The sequence below is a fragment of the Pseudonaja textilis genome, chromosome 2, assembly GCF_049901715.1.
Source record: "Pseudonaja textilis isolate UNSWEBS1 chromosome 2, rPseTex1.2, whole genome shotgun sequence".
NCBI classification, from domain to species: domain Eukaryota; kingdom Metazoa; phylum Chordata; class Lepidosauria; order Squamata; family Elapidae; genus Pseudonaja; species Pseudonaja textilis.
Genome location: NC_141991.1, coordinates 75,823,920 through 75,848,900, shown reverse-complemented (window position 1 = coordinate 75,848,900; position 24,981 = coordinate 75,823,920). Strand labels below are relative to the sequence as shown.

General features: G+C 36.9%; 1 protein-coding gene across 2 annotated transcripts in view; it reads right to left on the bottom strand.

Annotated features, from left to right (window-relative positions):
• The window catches only part of KLHL3 (kelch like family member 3), a 48,686-nt gene that overhangs the window by 6,600 nt on the left and 17,105 nt on the right, over nt 1-24,981 (bottom strand). For both annotated transcript variants that reach the window (XM_026696522.2, XM_026696523.2), the window contains exons 4-14: nt 21,686-21,807; nt 19,345-19,507; nt 13,344-13,453; nt 11,148-11,264; nt 8,677-8,826; nt 7,577-7,694; nt 5,118-5,315; nt 4,289-4,390; nt 3,446-3,574; nt 2,068-2,208; nt 720-863 (exon numbers count right to left, since the gene is read on the bottom strand). In XM_026696522.2, the coding sequence (XP_026552307.1) occupies nt 720-863; nt 2,068-2,208; nt 3,446-3,574; nt 4,289-4,390; nt 5,118-5,315; nt 7,577-7,694; nt 8,677-8,826; nt 11,148-11,264; nt 13,344-13,453; nt 19,345-19,507; nt 21,686-21,807 (1,494 nt within the window). The remainder of the gene's footprint in view (nt 1-719; nt 864-2,067; nt 2,209-3,445; nt 3,575-4,288; nt 4,391-5,117; nt 5,316-7,576; nt 7,695-8,676; nt 8,827-11,147; nt 11,265-13,343; nt 13,454-19,344; nt 19,508-21,685; nt 21,808-24,981) is intronic.

Here is a 24,981-nt window from a genome sequence, read left to right as displayed (position 1 = left end):
GTGGGTTTGTAGGGATACACATGGGTCTGGCAAGGCACATGCTGGTCAGGGATGGTGTATGGGGTTGGCATGGATCAGGGCTGGCACAGGTTGGGGAAGTGCACAAGTAGGTGGCATGGGCCAGGAAATGTGCATGGGAGTTCCTTCCTCCCTGTTCCTTCCTTTTCTAGTGGATAGATAAATGCCTGCTGCTGTGAGTGGGAGGGAGACAGGGATTGCGGGACTGACTGGGAAACTGTCACTTAATGTTGAAAATGAAGATCATGAAGAAAATGAAGAACAGCAGCCAACAGCACTGAAGGAGCCACAGCTTTCCCACGTTTCATTCCCTCAGCTGTCATGAGTCCCAGATTTTGGACTCATGATGTAAATTAGCTTTCTAAAGTACCTTGCTTCAAAAATTGGTGCCATATGGTGCATCATTCCACCCAGTTAGAAATCATGTCATTGAGAAGTTAAGTATAAGACTACCCAGAACAATTTAATATACCTGTTAGTGGAGATTACATAGTTTACATACATGCCATTGGCACAATGCTATTTTGTTAATGGGTAAATCTAATGAAGACACAAACACGTAGCAAAGATCTGGGATCCTACCAGATTCAGTTAAGAAAAATTATCAACAATACTCAACTAGAGCCACAGCAGGAAGTTAAGCAACATATAATCAACTTGCCTGTCATTTCTATGCCTGTCTAGACCAATACACTGCTTACCTGCATAACTTCTTCCAGTGCTCATGTTGCTTGGTAATAGTGTCCATTTGTCAGTGACAGGATTATAGTATTCTACAGAGGCCAAATTGCAAGAGCCATCATCTCCCCCAACTACATAAAGAAGTCCATTCACTGAACACACACCTACAGAGAAAACAAAAATAGTACAATCAGAAGTCCTAATTTTATAGGCTGCTGTCATGGCAAGGCAGAAGGGCAAATTTAACATTGATTTTTATTATTAACACCTGTTATTTCTCAATTTACTGAAATCACACACATTTTATCAGTCATACTAGTGGTTTCTGCTTGTATCCTTTTTTTTTTTTTGCTTTTTTTCTAACCATTAAGACATTATTTATGAAAAGCCCATCTGCCCGCATGTATAACAAATGATGACAACTAATATTAGTGCTTGTAATCCTTAATAAAAATGAAAAATAATAACAATGAAAAATGGATCTAAAAATTCTTGTTACTTATGAGATCTCAATAGTAATCTATACAATTCTAGTCATTCCTAATTGCAAAAACAAACTAAAATAACAAACTATTAGCAAAAGCCTATATATATTTTCCGCTCTTCTGTCAACTGCCCAGAATTATTAAGAATAGAAATAGGGCCTTGGAATTGAATTAAATAAATACAGAATGAAGCCCCATATGTTACTCATTTGTTAGCCACGGCATCCATTCTGCAATAAATATGAATTGAACTATATCCCCCTTATGTTTAACATTTAATTAATTAAAAATAAGCAAGTATACCCTATTTAAAATGCTTGTTCTGGGGCCTGGCAGAAGTGTCAAATTTCAGATATCTAGAAAACCTTTAAAATAAATATATTTATTCTTGTAGTTTTATCCCTTCTCTTACCAAACTCTTACATGTGCTTTTCAATTACATCTTACTGTAATTTCCATAGTTCTATCACTATTTAAGTTGTACCTCTTGTAGACTATCCTAACATTTATAAAAGTAAACTGTGATTTTAAAATATTTTAATATTTAAAATATTCTGTGTGTGTGTGTGTGTGTGTGTTATTATTTTATTTCTTTACAAATCCAAGATATAAAAACCTGTAATTTAAAAGGGTATTAATGGTCTGCATTTATTTGACAGTGATTCTACTAATATTTTCAAATCTGCTAGACTTAAAGTATGTAGACTTAATCAAACATTAATTTAAAATAAAGACATTGTGACCTTTTTATTACTAAAGTAACTAAAAATGCTATAGTGCTTTAAAGACTCACACATTTATTATTGTATCTCCTTGGTATTAATATTTCCCTCAACTGCTTTGCTTACACCTGAACAGTGATATAGAAATTTGAGGAAAATACCTGCATTTCTTCTGCACATATTCATATCTGCTACTTGTTTCCATGTATTTGTTCCAGGGTCATACACTTCCACGCTTTTCCTCACCAAAGGACCGTCATGCCCTCCAGTAGCAAATAGCTGGCCACTAAGAACACCAACCCCTAAAAAGCCAAACAGGGGAACTTCAGGATCTATTGTAAATCAACTTCCAGTCAGGGATGATAAATCGCTGTGCCAAGAGCATAGCCCCGACTGCGCTAAACAGTACAGTATCCATTAGGGTAGCTATTATCCAAAATTGAGAGTTTGTAAGAGGCAGAAAGAATAACCATGAGGAACAGGAGGAAAAGCCACAGTCAAACCAATGGTCAGATAAAATAAATCTTGAGTCCAGGGCAAAAATGTAATCTGAGAAAGCATTTGACTTAATCCTCTCTAATTAACATAAAGATAAAGGGAGGGAAGTGGGAACACATACAGGCTTGCAAGATTCTGTAAATTGTACCCTTATAATAAAAAAACTATTCATAACTTTGGTTTTCTTGACTTTGAAAGGATGACAAAATCGCCCTACAATGGGGAGAAAACCTGAGACTACCTAGCACCCTTTTCCAGCCCCTGGGAATTGATATTTTCTTTTTCTTTCTTTGGGGGTCATGTTAGGCATTTTGAAGGATGAGGTAGGAACTTGTTCAAACCCTCTCAAAAGTGGGCCGATGTTTCCAATCCGGGAGGAAGTAAGAGACAGAACAACATGACAACTTGTCTTTTTAAAACTATTTTTAAGCATTAAGAGATGTTATAGCCAGCAAGTGCTGTTCTTCCCACAACGGCCAACTAGAAGTTTTCACTTAGTAATCTATTTCATTATGTGTACCATGGAAACGTGAAAGTAATATTTTTTAAAAAAAATCAACTCTCTGGAAGCAGCCTTAGCCATGAGGCAAGTACACAAGTCGCTTCTATGTTCTAATCATGTTCATGACATCTGTAAGGGCATTTGTGAAAAGGAATACCTGTAGCTATAAATATTCCACATCCAGTGTCAGTATGTCAGTCTTGGCTACTACCGGAACCTAATACTGTCTAGATTGAATTGTCAATCTGAAGCAGACTTCAGGCTAGCCATCAATAATCATGACAGTTGTTTATAAACTAAGTCCACTGAACATTTCAACTTGCTGGTCAATGCTAGTTCTTTTCTTTAGATGGTCCCTATTTATCTACTCCAGCCCGTTATGAGATTATCTGCTTTGACTTGAATGCCTATCAACCTGGCCATAAGGAGGTTGACACAAAGAACTGAGAAAAAACAACAACATAAAAAGAAATTTTGGCATATGTTGCAGAAGTCTAACGCTTTAATTAAATAAATAATGATGATTTGGAATAGAATACCTGCACCGCTGCGCCGAGTACTCATATCAGAAACGTAAGACCATTCATTTGTAGATGGATTATACTGCTCCACAGTACTAAGGCACTGACGTGATGCTCCATCGTATCCACCAACAGCGTATAGTTTACCTAAAATTTCAGCATCAGCCGTCAACGGGATCAATTAAAGGAAAATATATAGCGAACATTTAAAAACCAGTTTTTAATCACTACTCATCTGATTATCACATAACGGACGTAAGCATGTTGAAGATCTACAAATTTGGTGGCAGTAGTTATGTTTCTATTAGGCGTTTCCAATGAAATATCAAGGCAATGAGAAATTCTTATAAAGCAAAAAGCTTTTTAAAAGCTCCAGCTACAAGCAGCAATCATTTCAGAGTTTTGTCCTTATTATAAAGTGGAGATTGGAAGCATTATTAGTTACCAACACTTTAAAATCGGATGAAACTCAAGGACCTTAAGCTCCCCTCATTCAGTGCTATTGTAACTTTAAATAGCTTCTGAATGAATGGTTTTAAGTTGAGGACTACCTATATGATACATATTAACCAGTTCAGTAACTCTTTCCTTCACTAATTTCTTGATTTCTTTCCAGAACAGGAAATTTTAAAAAATATATGCCACTCTTAATAAGAAGAAAATATGGGAATAGGGAAAATGTGACCAACTAAGTTTTCAGACACATTTGTACTTACAGAACAGCAGAGATGTATTTACAGAAAAACATCTAGGATCCTCAGACTCGTTTAATTGGCTGAACGTGATTTTGTGATATTGGTAGTTGCAATGTTGCATCGCTGTAAATAAAATATGAGTGACTTCAAAACAGAAAATTCTTACCCTCTACAACTCCAACTCCAACACTGCTTCTTCTTGTGTTCATAGGCGCCACAAAAAACCATTCATTGACCTTATAATTATAAGCCTCCACAGATGCCAGACCTAGTTTGAAAACATGAAAAGGGGAAACACATAACACAGTTATCCTATCACAGAATTCATCTCATAATGATCATTTCCCTTCAGGCAAACAAAGGGGAGGAAGCAAGCCAGAGCTCCTTTGCTAACGAGGAAGCTTCTTCTTTTTCAGGCATTAACACTATCCTTACCTATTGCAATCATCATTAGCTTCTGCAATAAGAAGCCACCCCTGAGAATAACATCCCAGTTCTTATTATTGATCTGTGCTTAACAGGGCATTTTAAAACCACTTCCTCAAAGGGAAGAGAAGCTCACTGGAGGGTTTTTGTAGAATCTGATTAACTACATTATGGTGGCAATTTGAAGTAATGAATTTTCTTAAGTAAACATTTTCTTCCCACGGGCATGCCAAAATTAACCATCCTCAAAAATTAGGCTTCAGCTCCATCCATTTTCCTGAGAGATCATTATTATTAAAATAAATGGGGGCATCACGGAGATAGGTATAGAATGCCAAGGTTTGTATTTATGAACAGAGGAACTTACTCCAGTCTGGGACTGGGTTAGGGACTTTTGTCCTCACTGTGAGTTCTGTTTGGGGGGGGGGGGAACGAAGGGAGGCTCGGCCAATCTCGTTGTACATATGTTGTACTCTGACAATAAAGGTAATAATAATAATAATAATAAAGAAATTCTTAAGAATAAAGAATATTTTCCCATTGGGGCTGGCTTTTGTGCATCAACTTACCAGTACTTCCATCAAATCCACCAACAGCATACAGGAGCTCATTGAGCACAGCAGCTCCTAAAGTGCTTCGTCTTTCTTGCATACTAGCTATAGACGTCCACTGATCTTTCACTGCATCATACACATCGACCGTCCGAACACGCAAGGAACCATTGAAACCTCCCACCGCGTAGACTTTGCCTGCCATGAATACTACCCCTGTTAAAAATAAATGAAAAAAGAGCAAAGGTTTAAGCAAAGCAACCTTGGCCTACCACAAAACTCTTGTTCCAACTTCTTACATTCCAACATTAAAAAATAATAATAATACAAGAGAGCGTCTGTTCATCTAACAGCTTCTGATTGCATGATTCACTACGTTAACCTTTGTCTTATCAATTTCTGGAAGCTTTTAGCATTGACATGATCTATATTCAATAGGTATAATCCACCAGACACCTTTGATAACAACCAGTATGAGTTATTTCAAATATGATACAAATATAAACCTGGACTGGACCCCAAGTAGTCTCAATAAGCACCTGTAATTTCTGATGAATTTTCCTTGAATGATGTACAAGTGTCTGTAATTGCATATTTGTTGGTTACACTCAGCAAGATTTTAGCGCAGTGTATTAAATAGCTTTTAGCAGCTGCTGCAATGTACTTATCAAGAACTTATTAGCAGAGACTAATTCAATTCTAATTATTATTCATGTTCGTTACAGTGATTCTCAAAATTGGATGGGGAGGGGGGGGGGAGCAGCAGGCAAGTTTGGAAAGCATACCCTCATCAAATAGGTGATTATCCAGAACTAGTCCAGAAAGCAGCAGCATGTGCAATCTGGGGCTTGCCACAGGGGTATGTGGATATGCTCACATAATACCATCGCTAATGAACTGCACTGATTCCCAAGGGCATTTCAAAGTGCTGCTTTTCACCTTTAATGCCCTGCATGGCTCAAGGGAAGGTTACTTGCAAAACTCACTGTTTCCCCTGGTTTCTGCCTGTCCCATCAGACCTGGCACAGTCAGTGTCCCTTCTAGGAACCAATGTCATCCAGTGGGATCCAAATGGCTTTCCTGTCACAGCACTCGTCCTATGGAACCGCCTTCCACCAAAGTCTGGATGGTTCAGAAGATCTGGCAAATTTCAGGCACTGAAGCCAGGATATTAGTGAAACCTGGTATGTGTGTTTTGTTGTGTTCTGTGCTATAAAGTTATTTTTAATTAGGTAATTATGTTATGGAGCCCTGGTGTCAAGAGTGGTTAGAATGCAGTATTGCAGGCAAACTCTGCCCATAGCCTAGAGTTCGATTCTGACAAGACTCAAGCTTGACTTAGCCTTCTATCCTTTCAAGATTGGTAAAATGAGGACCCAGATTGTTGGGGTCAATTGCTAACAATGTAAATCACTCAGAGTACTGTAAAAGCACTATGAGGCACTATATGTTGAACTCCTATTGCTATTACTTTGAAGTATTTCACATAAATGTGTCATTTATGAATTTGTTTTGTAACTTGCCCAGAATTATTTAGTTAAGGTGAGCAGTAAACATACATTCTTTAAATAAATAGATAAAACACTACTAGTTTTATTTTTTAAGAATGGACTGGAACCTTTGGGCCTGGCTTTGCAACTTGACTTTTTGTAAAATGAAACTGTTCAAGGTGGCTAGGACAAGAAGCCTGGACTCCATGAGCAGTGTTTTCAGCCAGCCCCCAGAGATAACAAGGAAGCCTCTTGACTCTGGGGCTGGATAAAAAAACTCCCCACTGAAATCCAAGCAGGATTTTCAGTCACGGAAGATTTTCAATTCCAGAACGAAGAGGCTTCCATCCATTCTGGGGCTGACTGATAAATCTCAGAAAGTAAGATACTAAATGTAAAGCTTACATTTACTGATAGCTGTGTTCTATCTTTACAGAACATGAAGTCAAAATTAAAACACTACAGTAAGGAAATGAATCTGTGTACCTCACATGCTAATTATGGGGAAATAAATACAGACATTTTAAGATGTGCAAATGCTAGTGGTAAAGGTGTAGGTAGTATGCAGGCTGTTGATAAAAGCAGTAATTGCTATCTATAAGAGCAAATCATTTTATTATAAACGATCACTAGATGTTTTCATGAACAACATAGAAGTTGAATGCACTGAGAATTGCTTATTTAAGAAGTCTGTAAAACAGACAGAATGAATCAATGAATCAATATTGAAGGTAGACTAAGTATGAAGCAGGTTAAAGTGGTACATTTGTAAGAAACATGAATAAGTTGTTCATCTTGTGTCTTGTGTCCGATTTCTTTTCTTACAAAATTTACCATTTTTCTGTACTTTGCATAATATTGCTTACTCAGAAAGGCAGTAAGGTGATGGATATATTACATAACTACTTATAGGTGGCAGAAAATATAAATAATAGAACAAATAATATTTAAATAGTGATTAAGACAGTTATAAAGAACAAAATTTACCTGCTCTGCATCTCCGAGAAGGAAGTTCAGCGATCTGATCCCATCGCTCCTCCTCAAAGTCGTAACACTCTACACTTCGAATGGCTTTTGGTGCCTGCCCACCCACCACAATCATTATCTTGGTGAAAAAGAAAAGGTAATTATTGTAACAAAAAAAATCCCATAGCATTGTGGCCTTTTCAACAGAAATACACATTTAGAAAATAGAATTCTTAAACTTACCTCCCAAAACAGCTAAGCACATTAAATGGAGTAAAAAAAAAATGCTCCAAAAAAAATGTTTTGGAGTAAAAAAAAAAATTAAATGGAGTAAAAAAAATGCTCCAGAAAAAATGTTTTATAATAGAAGCATGCAAATTTGACATATGCAAAATATTAAAAATAAAAGTATAGCCAGAAAATTGTTGCTGTTTTCTTTGGATGAGGCCTCTACACTTTGGCTTAATAAACTATATTGCTTTGTAAAAGGCCAGTAATTTAGAATCTGAAACACAGGTTTTCGTTAACAGCCTGGAAACATATGACAATTCTATGAATGCCTGGCAATGGTGATTAACATCAAAGGAGAGTAGTTTTAACACACATGAACTTAGACTGTGAAAAAAGACAGAATGAAATCAAGCTCTAATAAAAACAGTATTTCCACATTTTAAATCTGTTTAATATTTGTTTGCATTTTTATGTAAGTCACTTGTTGAGATAGGTACTATAGAAATCAAAGAAATAAATAATACCCCTAACAAAAAAAGTTCAAAAATTCACATTTGCCCCAAACTAAACAATTCCTCCACAAGTTGCTTAATCTGAACTGATATTCATGGTCATCCAATTACATCTATAGGAAGACTATATGTAATTCTCTCCTTTGTGATTTCTTTGCACTGTACCTATCCTATAATAGGTTAAACATATTCTAAATTACTTAGGGTAAGTCTGAACCAATACTAAATAGAAAAAATATTTGGGTAGAAAAGGTGTTAATTACTGGAATACAATGCCAACATATTTTTACACTTGGGCCGGAATCACTGCCAGTGTTTGTTGTATATACTAGAATTCTTAATTAAAATTGAATTTTTCAACAAGAAAACATTATTTACCTTTGGCAGACTGACTGGCGTCCTTGGTTTGGTTCTAGGATTTTTTATCAGCTGTCTCTGATCCAGAGGAAGTAAATGATATTTCATGGCTTCAATGAGGAAGTCTTTACATGTATTATTATTCTTGATTAAAGCTTCTTCTTCAACTGTCTAAATGTCAAAACAGGTTAGCGCAATGGCTGCATTTCACTAATGAACATAGGTGTAAGCATTAAAAAATACACTCCAAGAGAAGTTTGCTGGATCTGTTTCAAAGGATTTAGATGTAACAGTACAAAGCTATAGGCCATTCTGCCTATTTAACATCTAGTTCATTAAGTGATTTCCATATGTCATTCATTGCAATATTACTTCTATTTTCGAGTTAGCACTGATGCATATTCTATGTATGAAATTCATTACGTGTTTGCCAACCTCAGCAACTTTAAGATATGTGGACTTCAAATCCCACCCTAGGAAATTCTGGGATTTGATGTCCACACATCTTAACAGTTGCTAAGGTCAATATTGAAATGGGATACACAAGAGATTTTGGAGAAGAGGGGGGTAAAAGGCATGTAAAGCCAAATTGTGCACACTAGGAAAGATCTGAATTACCTGCCAAATCTTAAGACTACCTAAATAAACTATGCAATGACTATTTATGAAATTGTAAGCTGCAGCCAGATAGCAGGCACAAGAGAGATGAATTATTATATTATTATTATTGTTGTTGTTGTTGTACACAAAAATGACAGTATACACAGCAGACGAGATAACCTTATTATTATTATTGTTGTTGTTGTTGTTGTTGTTGTTATTTCTATTATTATTATACTCCTATAGTGGAAGTTACTCAAACAGTACCTCTTTAGGAAGATCTCAAAGTTTAATTTGTAGTCTATGATCTTAATTTTTTTTAACAGCGTTTGCTTTCAAATTTTGGGAAAAGATCAACTTGTTCAATGTTAACAAATAACATTAAAATCTGTATTATCTTATTCTATACGTTCTCTTGGATTTTTTTTTCTCTGAAAAGCAACTAGCAGCAGCACGAATAATAGTAACATGCTGTACATTCATACATGCATAGAGGTATTTGAGCCTCTATGTCACTCCAAAACAGTACACTTCTGGAACCAGAATCTACAGCAAGCTTCCCCAACTTGGTCTTATTAAACAGGAAGCTTCCACCAAAACAAAGTAGAAATGAAAATTCTAAGGTATAAAAAGTTTTGGAAAACCCAATGGCAACAGGTACAGCTCTTAAAGGAGGAACAGCCAGATACTGCCCATTACTACTCAGACTACTGCATTTATTTATTTGTATTCCGCCTTTATTGTTTTTACAAATGCCTCAAGGCAGCGGACATATCTAACACATCTTTCTCTTCCTATTTTCCCCAAAACAACCACCTCTGTCAGGTAAGCTGGACTGAGTGTGTGTGACTGGCCCAAAGCTGTCTTTCATGATCAAGGTAGGACTAGAACTCACCATCTCCCACTTTCTAGCCTGGTGCATCTAAATCAAATTATGACAGTCCCAATATCAAATGGCATAATAGTCCTCAAAATATCTCAATCCACAAATGGCTACAATTGGTTCATAGGATGGAGTTATGTCATGGACTCCACCTGCTCTTGAAGAAAGAGCCATGAATCCAAGAGGACCTGCCAGATTATGGGTGAGTTTTGAATGGGAGCACAACCTTATTCAATGCTTAAGTTCTAAGTCCACAGCTACTTCAGCTTGCTAGAACTGAATCTTGATAACCTCTCATCTTCAGCCAGAGATGTAGATGTAGAAATAATTATCATCGGCATATGGCTTAAATCAGGGGTGTCAAACTCAAGGCCCACGTGTCAGGTTCAGCCCATGTTTAGATGTGTCCCGTGGGACCAGCCTGGAAATAGCAAAGGACTGACCAGCAGTGCCTCTGCTAGCAAAAATGGAGCGCACAGGGGCCACCTACTGCTCCCCGTGCCGTGTTTTGACTGGCAGGGTGCTGCAGGAGGCTGTCCAGGTCAAAAACGGGGCACACAGGAGCCACCCACAGCCTCCCATGCCCCGCTGTGGCCAGCAGGGTGCTACTGGAGGCCGGCTAGCCCATCTCCTCCCTGCATCCCAGGCTGGCCCATGGAGGAAAACTACAATGCTAATCCAGCCCATCAAGAAATCAATTTTGACACCCCTGCCCTAAATGATCTCTCTGTGATTACACCACTAAAAAAACCCTATACTACATAAAGTTGGTTTTAAAAATTCCAAATTTGTGTATTGTTAGAATACCAAATGGCAGCCTTTCTTGCACCATTTATTGTAGATAAATGAAATCCCTGTTCTATCCAACCAAGCCTCTGTGTGAAAAAAGCATTGGAAGGCTACAGAGATTATGATTCCTAAGGGAGATAGATGAATGGATGTCAAGTCATAAAGAAGCACCTGGAGCTTGTAATATTTTTAATTGTGCAAAGATCTGATGACTACTAACCTGTACAAGATAGTCTCTGGGCAAGAGAGGAAGACGAACATGCTCCATCAGTTTTGCCATGTGTTCCAAGCGAGATTCTTTGTCATAATTTATCCACGAAATGACAGCTTCAAAGACCTGCAAACAGCAAAACTTGTTTTGCCTAAAAGGGACCTAATTTGCCATTACAGAACCCAAATTTGGAAGCAGTGATTTCATAAATTATGTAACATTAAGTCTGCAGAAACGAGTTAAGCACTTTTTAAAAGAAAGAAGGATAGTGACATTATAAGATTTATAAATCCAGGGGGGAAAAGGTGATCGTGCGCAGGATGGAAATACAGTCATTTAAATAAGCCGTACCTTGCACACTGTTAGATTTCAAATTGTGTAGCACACTTCCAGTTCAGAGAGATCTCAATTTGTTTTCACGTGCAATAAGTATACATTATAACTGTTAGCATTCTGAATCTAATTTAAAACCTCAAGGGCAATACAAGTAGGCCTTGACTTACAGCAGTTATTTGTTTAATGACCATTTGCAGTTAACAACAACATTGAACAAGTGACTTGTGACCATTTTTCACACTTATGGCTATTGCAGCAGCCCCATGGCCACGCGACCAAAATTTGGACATTTGGCAACTGGCTTATATGTGTGACAGCTGCAGTGTTCCAGCATTATGTGATCGTCGTTTGAGACCTTCTGACAAGCAAAGTCAATGGGAAAGCCAGACTGACTTAATAAGCATGTTACTAACTTAACAACTGCAGTGATTCACTTAACAACTGTGGCAAGAAAAGTGGAACAAACTCACCTAACAACTGTCTTGCTTAGCAATGGAAATTTTGGGCCTAATTGGGATCATAAGGCCAGAGCGTTGTGCAACAAGGTCACATAGTGTAATAAGATTGGGGCTGGGTTAGGACTTCTGTTCTCACTGTGAGTTGTGTTTGTGGGGCGGGAAGGGGTTGTATACGAAGGGAGGCTCAGCCAATCTCATGGTACACATGTTGTACTCTTGACAATAAATGTAATAATAATCATAAGTTATACATATTCATATTTTGATTTCATCATTAGAATAAAAATGTGCTTGGAAGTTGTACTTAATGTGCCTGTTTTGGGTATTCTGCATGACTTATAGTGTTCTAAAAGACAACAGGAAAGAGGATACTAGAGTATACAGTATGTGACAGCAGGCAATACAAAAGGAGCATGGAAAAATCACGGAGTTCTATGAAATGAACAAAGATGTATACTAGCCATTGGAAATTCTACTTTTTAGTTTAGAACAGAAGAGAGTTAGAGAAAGAAAATCAAATAGTCTAGTTCACAAATGTAATCAAATATCTATAACAATTGTACATATCAAATCTTGGTTTGTGTTGAAATCATCCAATCACCAGCAACTGCAAATTTCTTTCAATACAGGGAGTTGTACCTGATAAGGAACCTCCAAGCTGGAGACCTAAATATCATCTGACAGCATCAGAAAGAATGTTAATGAAAAAAGAAGCTTCATTTAATGAATGTGCGATAGGAAGAACTCGCCAGTGAGATGTCCAGATTAAAGGTGCTGATGCTCTTGCGCACATTTGTATGCTTGTGCCACTTAAAAAAACCGAATCCTTCAGCCAGTGTAAATTAGAAATGGGACATTAAATTGCAAGTGACACTAATTGCATTCCATCCAGCTTGTTATACTTTCTACAAAAGGTTAATCAAATACTCATTTAGCAATGTTTTAAACTGTGAGCCTTGATCTGTATGCCTTCTAATTTTTTCAGCTTCATTAGTGGCCATTTTGGTATATCCCTTTCCTGATCATAGAAGTCTTCTACCTTTAGGCACACTGGATTTTTTTTTTTTAAGTTAGAGACTTTCAAAGCCTGCTGGAGTTTATTCCATTTCTCTTTTATTTCTGGACAGCATCATTTGCAGACGCTTCTGAACATAAATGTGCCAATCTTTAAAACCTTAATTAGCTTGAGATCCAAATACCTAAAAAAAACATCACTCCCTATTTATGGCAGCATATCTGTGCTTTGGAAACTTCAGGGGAGGCTCTTCTCAAAGAAGAATATTTATGTTCATATCCATATGACAGCTAGCGAAAGCTGTCATTTCTCTGAATGCTCAGATCTTTCTTTTTCTCCTCTGTCTACACAGTCAGGCTCTATTTCCATATTACAGAAGACACAAATCAAGAATACCTTTTCCTCTGATGACACTGTGAGCTTGTCACTTGATATCAAGCTGCAAACCTGGTCCAAGCTTAGGCTAAGAAATTCTTCACCAAGCATCACTTCAGGAAAATGCTGCTCTGTTCCAAAGAATTGGAAATTAAGAAAAGGAAGATCATAATGAAAATCCAAGTTTTCGTTCAACACGAAGGACTAGCAATAATAGCTTGAGCAACAATGGGATTACAGCGCATGAAGAAAAAAAAAGCAGAGTGACTGGTGTTCAAGGGTGACACCATTAAAGAAAATGAGCTCCACTGTCACAACAGGAAGTGTATAACCTGCTCCTATGAGTGTGTGAAACGTTGAATTTCGTACACATACTGAGAAGAGCCACAGCTTAGAACAGGGGTCCCCAACCTCTGGTCCGTGGACCAGCACTGGGCCACGACATACCAGAAACCGGGCCATGCAAACAAGCAAAGTCCCATCCACAGGATGTAAGGCAGCACATGAAACCACGTCCCCTCCAGTCCTTGGCAAAACCTCTCTCGATAGAACCAGCCCCTGCCCAAAAGGTTGGGGTCCACTGGCTTAGAGCATACTTGACATGCAAGGAGTTTCAGGTTCAACCATGTACAGATAACACGAAGAAACATTTAACTGAAACCTTGCAGGAAGTATCTATCAACCAATGTACAACCTGTTACATTGACTGTAGGTGATACAACTGTAGTCCAAAAGATCTGGGAAGTGCTTGGCTGGAAAAAGCTTGTAAAAACTATAATTGTAAAGACTGTTTACACATATAAAATAATAACTCTACATTGATAATGGTGTTTTCTGAGGTCAGGCTCAAGAATGAAAGCTTCTGTCACTTGATATCAAGCTGCAAATATAGAAACTAATATAGAAAACTAATATAGAACTAATATAGAAAACTGCACAAAGAAACTGAATTTCTCTTGAGACCAGTACTCCATAATAGACACACACACACACACACACAGAGAGAGAGAGAGAGAGAGAGAGAGAGAGAGAATATCTGCAATACAGATACTACTGTTCATTTACAGTATCAGTTCCAAATATTTCTTTAAAGTGGCTCTGTAAAATACTTCTGTTCACCAGCAGGGGGCTCTTGAGAACAGACATCTCAACCCAACTTTAATAATTATAATGAACTATCACAGTTATTCAGTATCTTATTACAGAAACCATTTTTAAAATGAGAATAGTGTTCTGAAGAAATATTTAAAATTGCACAAAGACAAACATTTATACTCTAGTGGTAACTAAACTGTAGACCATACAGCAGGCTAAAGCAAAATCAAATAAATCACAATGATAACACAAGTTATCAGCTTTAGGCATTTCTCAAAGAAGGTGTTCAATGAGCTCATAGGTTGCTTTCGGCTGCTTTAAAATGCAAATTATTTCATTGTACACAGTTAATGTATAGCCAAAGGAATCTTAAATACATTTCTGGAATATTTTCATTAACATTTCATAGGGGGATGTTAAAGTAGTATGTTCTTCATGAAGGGCAACAAAACCTCAAGAGCGGTTCTTGCAATTAAACCAGATTTAAATTAAACGTTGTTCAGTGCTGGTCTGGTTAAAGATTAAATGGTTTTAGAAATCAAGCATTTAAAGCTAACTATTTGTCCCATATATAAGAAAGTAAGCAAAGCTCTAAACACCCTACACTCAAAAAGTTCAGAAATGTGGACAAAGTCAGCAACAGGCTTCATTTAGCCGCTGATTTTGATGGAGTTGGCTGAAATGGCAAAACTGACTACTTTGATTAAAGAAAAGAACATAAGTACTTTTGTTTCCACATGGAGACCGCTTCTGAACTTTGCGCTTGATGTGAAAACGTATGAAACTTTGATTTTGGGTTCTACCAAGGAGATTGATAGACCTTTACAGAAATGGCTTGTTCATATTACGATGAAAAAAAGCAAAAAAAGTTGTGATTTCATATTAGTGCCTTATTTTACTGTAACAGACAGAGTCGGAAGTCAATGTTTCTTTTTTCTTTCTTTTTTGTCTTATCTTTCCTCACTTCTCCTCCCCCCCCCAACTGCTTTTCTATTCACTTTTGTATTTTGTATTTTACAATATTTTAAAACGCAATAAAAATATTAAACTTAGCGGCTTGATTTTCAAGGCAGGTCTGTTGTAACTAACATCTTTATTGACAATGATAATCCATAATTTCCCTGGAATCTTTTACAGGCAGCCTCTCAAATTACAACCGTTCATTTAGTGATTGTTCAAAGTTACAACGGCACTGTAAAAGACTTACAACAAGTTCTTACTTTTACAACCGACACCCCATCCCCACCACAATCACATGATCAACATTCAAGCACTTGGCAATTGGTATATATTTACAACACGTGCAGCATCCCAGGATGCTGCTGCGTGTGATCATCTGCAATCTCCCCAAACCAGTTGCCAACAAATAAAGTCAACTGGGAAATTTGGTTCACTTAATTACAGTGATTTGCTTAACAAGTATGGCAAAATAAAGAGGTCATAAAATTGGGCACTACTCACTTAACAACTGCCTGGCTTAACAACAGAAATCCTGGCCTCAATTATGGTTGTAAGTCAAGAACTACCTGTACAGCTACCCAAACTGATAGCTACCATCACCAATTCAAAGGTTGAAGGAGCTGTGGTGGTGTAGTAGTTAGAGTGCAGTATTGCAGTCTGACTCTGCGTTCCCACCGCCGCCAGCAGTTCGATTCTGATCAGCTCAAGGTTGACTCAGCCTTCCATACTCCCAAATTTGATAAAATGAGGACCCAGATTGTTGGGGGCAATATGCTGACACTGTAAACTGCTTAGAGAGGGCTGTGAAGTGGTATGTAAGTCTAAGTGCTAATGCTAGTGCTATTAAGCAAGTGCTTTCTTTACAGGTCCTAAATCTCTCCATATTAGGTTTAATCTCACTATACTGAATGACCTCCAATTTTGACATTGTAAGAAACAAGCGAAAAAAACCCTCTCCCTACTCACAGGTCTATACAATGCACCATTTTACTGTCCACTATCTTGGATAATGAATACCTACTATCCTCAACGATAGCATTTTTCAGCCTAGCTATAGTCCAGATATGTAAACAACTCCCAAAATTCTCAGCAATGACCTTGCTGGATACAGAATTCTGGGAGATAAAGTCCACAAGATCTGGATTTGTGCAAGTTGAAAACACCACTTTAACATTCCCCTCTTAACTGCCTTTACTGCAAGTTAACAGATCTAAACCCTGTAGCTTTTTTAAAATAAAACTGCTGCTCTAGCCCCATTATCATATTGAACTGACCTTGGTTATATCTTTCCCAGCTCTCAAATTAGCCAAGGTTTGATGAAAACTTGTATACATGCTCTAAGTGCAAGTATCACCAAAGATATATTATGAATTGGTGCATTGGTTGAACTGCTTAGCAACAGGGATTCTGTTCTCGCTTCATTACATCAGTACCAAGACCTTACAAAAATTTATTTTATACATGTGAAAAAGGTCATCTGCACTTAAGTAAAGACAGAAAATACAAGATCAACATTGCAGATATGTAAAAACCTTTAGATCTGCTTTGGTTAGTGACTATGTCAATACAAAAGTACAGATAACAAATTATGCTAATAATTATCCTAATGCCTCTAAGTCTGGAATTTGCCTTTTCTTTTCTACACTTACCAGAGAATGCACTTATGTTTGCCTAGACCTATCTGTCATGTTCCAAAATTCTCCTTTTAGTCACTCTTCAAGAGATCCTGGTATATGAAAATTGTCTGTCTATATCAAGGGTCCCCAAACTTTGCAACTTTAAGACTTGTGGACTTCAACTCCCAGAATTCTCCAGCCAGCTATGTTTGGAGACCTCTGGTCTATATCAAAGCATCTGTCTCCTTAGCACATGCCCGCTGCATTTCATCAATTAAATTATGCTGAAAAGATTTGTATCTGGATTTGCAAATTAACTTGATTCACACTGAAAATTCCTTATTTACCAGCCAAGTCCACTTTATTTGGACAAAGAAAATAAAAACAGAATTACAGCTGTATAGAATCATCCTATGGTGTACTACTGTTATCACCACCACCATCATCATAATCAAAAAAGAAGGCTTTGTCATTGATATGGACACCACTTCCATTCCTTTAAGGAAAGCTCCAGTGAGTACTATTACTATGAAAGCTCCAGTGTGACTATGGAAGAAGTTTTTGTAAGGTCCTGTTACTAATGTAATGAAGTCAGAGCAGAATTCCTATTGATAAGCAGTTCAACCAAGGCACCAATTTATAACATATCTGAAATCTTTGGAGAAAAACAGAATTTGCTTCAGCGTAAAGCATTTCATGCAGATCTGCTTGAAGCATTTGACTTCAGGACCTATAAATTACAATAGTGGGAGGATACTTTAAGATTCCCTACTGTATTCTTCACTATTTGACCCATAACTTTCTATAGTTGTTTATTCTTCTCACAGCATGTAACAAGACCATGTGGTTCAAGTGCTCCCCATATCAGAAACCTGCCAATTGGAAGTTGAACAAGACCATCTTCTTGCAACTTCTCCCAAATACTGTATGCTCACTTCCAGTGATTAGAGTATAAACTCTTTAATATTACAGCTGCAGAAAAATACTACCTTTTAATCCTATTATGAGCCTGTGGAAAACTATCAGTTAGCTTCAAGCGTTGTAAGCTCAACTAAGAGGCACCCTAGTGAGGCAAAAAACACTTCCCTTTCCTACTCTCCCACTACCTTCTCAATATAGAAATACTTGAGACAAGTTTGCAGCAGAAAGAGAAGAGTATATTTTCACTAAAAACTTGCCCTTCAACCTGTTCTTATATTTTCCTCAGACTCCTTCTATTCAACTCCTACTCAAACAAACACTTACACATGATAAAATCCTCTTCTTTGTAACTTCTTCAACTCATTCAATATCTGCTTATTTATGACACAAGCTCTTCATTGTAGCTTGCTCTCTCTACTTACATCTGTTGTTTTTTTTGGTTACTTCTCATTAGATATTGTGTACTTTTCTTCTTCCAAGTGGTTCTATATTAGAAACCTGGCTATAAATTTGCTTCCGTCCATAGCTCTCTTAACCTTCTCTGGTTTTTAGGCCATCCCCTAAAAACTCATCATGGTGTTTCTTTCCTATGGTAACTTGATTCCACCACCTTCCTGTTCAAAAGATAAAATGTTCCTTGACTTTTAAACTCAGTGGTGCTCTTGTAGTGAAAGGTATGTCCAAGAGAGCAAAGATATGAGCCCAAGTAGAACCTCAATATTATACCTAACTTCCCTCATACCCTTTTCTAGTTAATGATATATTAACTTAAGAATTGGCTAGGAAGCAGACCATTACTATTAGGAAGGATAAGGCTGATTGTTGTTTCAGTACATCTTAAACATACAATGGTCATTTTACTCAACATTGCTGCCTTGAAACATTGATATATTTTTTGTAAAAGATTCTTTAAAATTGCCCGCTTGTAAGTTGAAAGCATATTGTAATTCTCATGTCTGTTTGGAACATCTAGCATGAAAAGGTGTATTTAAAATACCAGATGTATACTTAGATAATATCTTAATAGCAGCTTTTTCCAATGTTTGTCCCTCCAGACATTTCAGCATGCTGGCTAAAGAATTTGGAGAGCTTCAGTCCAACTTGTGAAGGGCATCTAGGTTGGAGTGGCTGTTCTAGGTTAAGAATATGAAACATACTGACCTCCAAACTACAACTTTGATATACTTCACCCAACATGATCATTATTCAAGAATTATGAAAATTCTTCATGAAATAGGTAGGAGATGCCATGTTGCCTTTCTCTAGTTGAGGGATTTAGATCATCAGTTGAATTTCACCAGTAGCATTTTATGTTTGTAAAAAGTCCTCTTATTACGCAAGAGGATCGCCATGATTTTGTGTACAAGTATTCAAGATGTCAATATTTTTACATTTTAAAGCCAGGAACATCTGAGGGCTGTTACAATCACCTGCATAGGCATTGGCCTGTTGCAATAATTCTGTGCAGGTGTGCACATCTGCAAAGGCGCGAATTCCAAGGCAATTTGTGGGGTGGAGCTGAGACTGAAGAAAGTCACAACAGTTCTGTCGAACATCCATCAGCTGTAACAAGCTGGCAGCTGGCAGTAAAACCTGAAATTTGAAAAAAAAAGGCAACAAAGAATTAGCAATTGAAGTCCCATGTTGGCTCCTCCAAAACAAACAAGATTAAAACATGTTTTTTAAAAGTATTAAAAACCAACCATACCATAACACACCTGAGCAAGAAAAAAACAACAGTATATTTCTCTACTTCTTTAACATACTTCAGCCAAACAGAACAATAAAACTGCAGTATACCCTGGGGTGCATTCATTCTCTTATTCCAGCAAGAACAATCCAACCCAGCTGGATCACACGGGAATATTACAAATCAGTAACTATTTTAGAGAGCACTAACCCCAACAGGCATCAATAAAATTAAACTATCAGTCTCTAGGCCTCAATACAACCTTGATCCTTAGAATAGATTAGTGAAGAGAAACTAAAGAATAATTGGTTAATAGAAACTAATAATAATTGGGTTTTTTTTCAGCTAACATCAGTTTTAAAAGGTTTTAATATTCTCCTCAAATGATGAAGGACAAAATGTAAATACAATTAACAGCACGCTTCCCAAGAAGGGGAGCATCCACATCCATGTTGCATTTCAATGGTTAAATTATTGGAGTATCACAGAACAAGAGCCAGCACGTTCAAAATTTGTTGGCAAACTGGACTCCCCAGACTCTATCCTTTAGAAACCCCTTCACTGATCTCCTCAAACTGAGAGGAAAGGTTTAAAGGTGTTTCATCTCTTGTTCATTGTCTTCTGGAAATTGGAACTGGAAATCCTAAACTGGGAGTTGCTGATTCTCTGGTGAATAATTTCTCTGAGAAGACAGACACAGTGACAGCTCAATACAGACTTTCCCTGCCAATTCAAGGGAGCAGGAACAGATGGAGATGACTTCTTATCATGCTCCTGGCCATACTTCCTATTTTATAATACCCGGAGAGGGTTTTAAAATGATCTCAACTAGAATATAGCACCAGGTGGTGGAATGTACAAAGCCAGATAATATGAACTGAATGCTAAATTTTGGGGGTCCATAATCACACTGCAGTGGACTGTAAATTTCATTTCAAATCTTTAGCTCTCAACTTTCATCCTCCTTATTAAATGCTGCCTGAACTGAAATCTTAAACACCAAACTAGACAAAGCTATTATATTTTCAATGTCATGTCAAATGTAGTGCATTCTGTATTTTTAATCTCTTCAGTGATACTCAATTTCAAAAGACAATACAAACTTTGTATGTGTACATTCATGCACACATTATAATAAATAAAATGACAATGATTCATTCTAAATTTCAACCTAAAATGTATTCTGCACTTTGCCATTTTTTCTGCCCAGTATTAAAAATGAAAACTTTCCAAAGCGGCTTACATAAGAAAAGCAGTAATTTTTTTCTCTACTTTGGATAAATTGTCCTGACTGAGATTTGTACAACATAATACAGTAAAATGCAATAATAGCAACAAAATAATGAGAAGAAACAAAATATTTAAAAAGCCTCTTTGGTAATAAATTCTGTTATAGTTTATTAACCTCAGTTTCCAATAATTTACACAAAGTATTTCCCTATGCAAAATTTTACAGAACTAAAATACACATATATTCAGATCAATAATTTTGAACAATATGGGAAACAGCATTGGCCGAAAGAGATTTTTTCACGAGTTAGCAAAAAGGCCTCAGGTATTCTTTAAATACTGCTTGAGGTGTCCTTGCTACTCTCTGATGATGTTACCTATTTCGAGTAAAGAAACACCTGCAAGAAAACAACCAAACTCAGAGCTCACCAAGGACCCTCACTTCAACCCTACTGTCAATAAATGTTGCTCGTTCCACATTGATCTCTGTATTTTACTTATATCAGTGAGATTGAAAATATATTACCTCCAAGCTTCCTGTTATTTTGCATACCAATATTGAATATGGAAGTTTAAAATAGCTCTATTTCTTAATATTTCAAATGTTATATACTTTGAAATAGTTTTACCTGTTTTCTTATGTTGCCATATTTCATACTCGAGGAGATATTGACACATTGTCTATTTTAGTTAAATAATAAAATTAAGAATCAGCTGAAAATCATCATCAAAAGCCTTATAAGATAGAAGGTATTCTACAGCTGATTCAAAAATAATTTGAAGGCAGGGAGCATCAAGGAGCTGCCAAAACCACATATAGTAACCAAGAAATACTTGTCAGCTTCCCTCACCTGGACATTCTCTTCTGTGACCTCTACCTCTGCTGTGTAGATATAATCAATTAATTTGCTTAAGGTTAGTCCATCAACGTCTTTGATCTCTATCTTCTTTGCTTTGCTTTCTGTCATATCTCCTGAAATGCAATTTTAGACATTATTTTAAGAGGCAGTCAGAGTCTGAGCTGGCAGAGTTCCCATTAGGTTCCATCAGGTTTTTTTTATTTTAAAAACAAACCTTTTGAATAGCCAAAAATACATTTGGGAAAATGACCAAATCTCTTTTTGAAACAATTATTAAGAACCTATTGAGTATGCTGGAATGGTCAGAGGTTAGGACTAGGCAATCTTCCAAATCCCTTCCATCTCTTACAATCTGTGGCGTTCTACCTAATTTTATACCAAAAAAAGTCAAAACCGACGTGTTTTTGGTTCTTTTCTGAAATGATAAATTTTTATGCCCTCAACACAGTTTTTATTCGGGGGGTGGTGGTGGGGTGGTCTGCTACAAAACCAGGTAAATATGTTTATCCTCTGATTAAGAACATGATTGAGATTGTCATAGTGAAAAGTTCTTCAATTTCTGTATTCCTTTACATCCAAACCTCAGAATAAACAGTTTGAGTAAATCCAGAGTAGACAAAAATACAGCATTTGGGAATGTATTCGGTATATGATTGGGAATGGATTTTAACTAGCTAGGGATAAAAAACTGACGATAATACTGTATAATTAAATCTGAAAATCTAAGCTGTATCTTTCCATTATAAATTCTTATCGCTCTGTATGAAAGTTGCTAAATTCTATAATTTCTGGTCCATAAATGAAGAGTTTTATTATTTACAGCCCTCATCTCAAATTTAATTGACTTGAAAAAGAGGTCAGTACACTTATCCGTTACCGAAATGTTTTCCTTTTTCCCCCAAATATATTTCTTGCTTGATATTCCCAGGAAAGAGGAAAATATTTTCTTGCCTCTCCTACACAAAAAGCGATTTTGTCCATTACTCAAAATGAGGCCAAATGCCATGAATAAGACAAAATCCCTGCATTCCAGGCTGTAAATAATTCCTTTGGATTTATCACTAGTAAGTTTTAACCATGGAGGACAACATAATTCCAACCTATTATTGGCAATGAATTTCCTCAGTAAATATTCTAGTAAATCACTAATATATGAAGTGTGAACTTTATTCTTTTCCTGTCACACATTGAGATATATAGCAAATCCTTAGCTCTTCACCAAGTAGTAAAATATTTGCCCGTGCAGTTGAATCATGGAGTACTTTGCATTATCATAGCAAAGTATTTCAGCACAGAAACTATCCCTGTTGTTCACTGTTGTATTCCATGGCTAATGTCACTTGTAATGTGTAGCAACATCTAGCCAACATTGCCTGATCTGGAAAAAAACATCTGAAAACTGGTAATTTATTATCTAATGTAATTATCTGGGGAGGCTTTTTTATTTTCAAAGGATGATACACAGTAGATCTGAGAAAAAGGCAACAGGGAATATACATGGGCGGGAGGGAAAAGGCACACCTGCTTTAAAGAGTTGCTGAAAAAATGAACAAGAGCATTGAATATGCTTCTGGGCTTTTTCTCCCTTTGAATCTGTGCAGCCTTTATGGGCACATGCACAAAAAAGAGAGACTAGTTTTGTTTTTGTTTTTTAAAGGCCTTATAAAATAGGTGCATACTGCTTGGAAAGAACTACAAGCATTATCAGTGAGGATATTTCTTAAGATAGCAAGAATATAATCTGCTTTCATAAACATCCCTCCATTGGTAGCAAGATACTATAACAAATTATAGAGCAGGTAGGATTAATTAGCAGTAGATCAATTAACATTTGTGCATTCATGTACTTTGAACAACAAAGAAATGGAGATTGGTTTCTTTTTTAGCGCTTTGCAGGCAACCAAATCAGTCTGTACAATAGCAATGCTATAGCCATTAAAGAATACTTAAGTGTTTTAAAGATCACTTCATACAAGGAAAATGTTTTAAAAAGCTAGACTGTATCTACCAGTATTAAATGTCATACACATGCACACACTCTCCCATGCCATTTGTTCAACCAAAAAGAAACCATGGGTTTTTAATGACTGTGATCAAAAAGCCAAAAGAGCTCATTATTAATTGTAAAATAAATACTGATGGCACATAGTAACACAAGTAAGATACTTAGTGAATTATAGTCCACAGAGGATTCACCCCAAGGGTGATATTATACTCCAAATGATTTTTTTTCTCTTTTTGGGGATGATGTCATAACCCCAGTTGCCATAAAAAGGTGATAATGTAAGGCAAAAAATGGAGGAGAGACAAAAGTTCATGGAGCTTGTATTGATGAGTTCCAGTCATCACTTTGATGCTCAAATAACGGTCTTACCCTCTATCACAGGTGTCCAGCCCATAGCCCTAGATATCCAGTAATGCAGTCTTGCAAGATAGCAATAGCAACAGCACTTAAAATTGATATACCACTTCACAATGCTTTACTGCCTTCTCTAAGCAGTTTACACAATCAGCATATTGTTCCCAACAATCTTGGTCCTCGTTTTACCCACCCACCTCGGAAGGATGGACCTAAGTCAACCTTGAGCCAGTGAGAACTGAGCCTCCGGCAGTCACCAGAAATAACTTGCAGTACTGCATTCTAACCACTATGCCACTCCGGCTCTTTAAAATCCAAAGATTGTAAACTTTTAATATTTTTATGTGATTTATATACATTAACCACAGGTAGTCCTCGACTTACAACCACAATTGAACCCAACATTTCTGTTAAGTGAAACATTTGTTAAGTGAGTTTTGCCCCATTTTACAACCTTTCTTGCCACAGTTGTTAAATGGATCACTGGAGTCGATTAGTTAGTAACATGGCTGGTTAAGTGAATCTGGCTTCCCCATTGACTTTGCTTGTCGAAGGTCACAAAAAGGGACTCCAGGACACTGCAACAATCATAAATATGAGCCAGTTGCCAAGCATCTGAGTTTTAATCACATGATCATGGGGAGGATGCAAAGTGTGAAAAACAGTCAGAAGTCACTTTTTTCAGTGCCATCACAATTTTGAACAGTCACTAAACAAACTGTTGTAAGTCCAGGACCACCCGTATATATTTGACTTCAGTCAATGCGGCCCAGGCAAGCCAAAAGGTTTTAACACCTATGCTCTACCATCAAAGCCAGTCCAATGGCAGCCTTTATGTGAAGAACAAAACAAAAAAAACCTAAACTAAGAAGAGTATATTAATTTTAACTTCCACAATGTCCACAATCAAATCCACAATGTGAAGCTC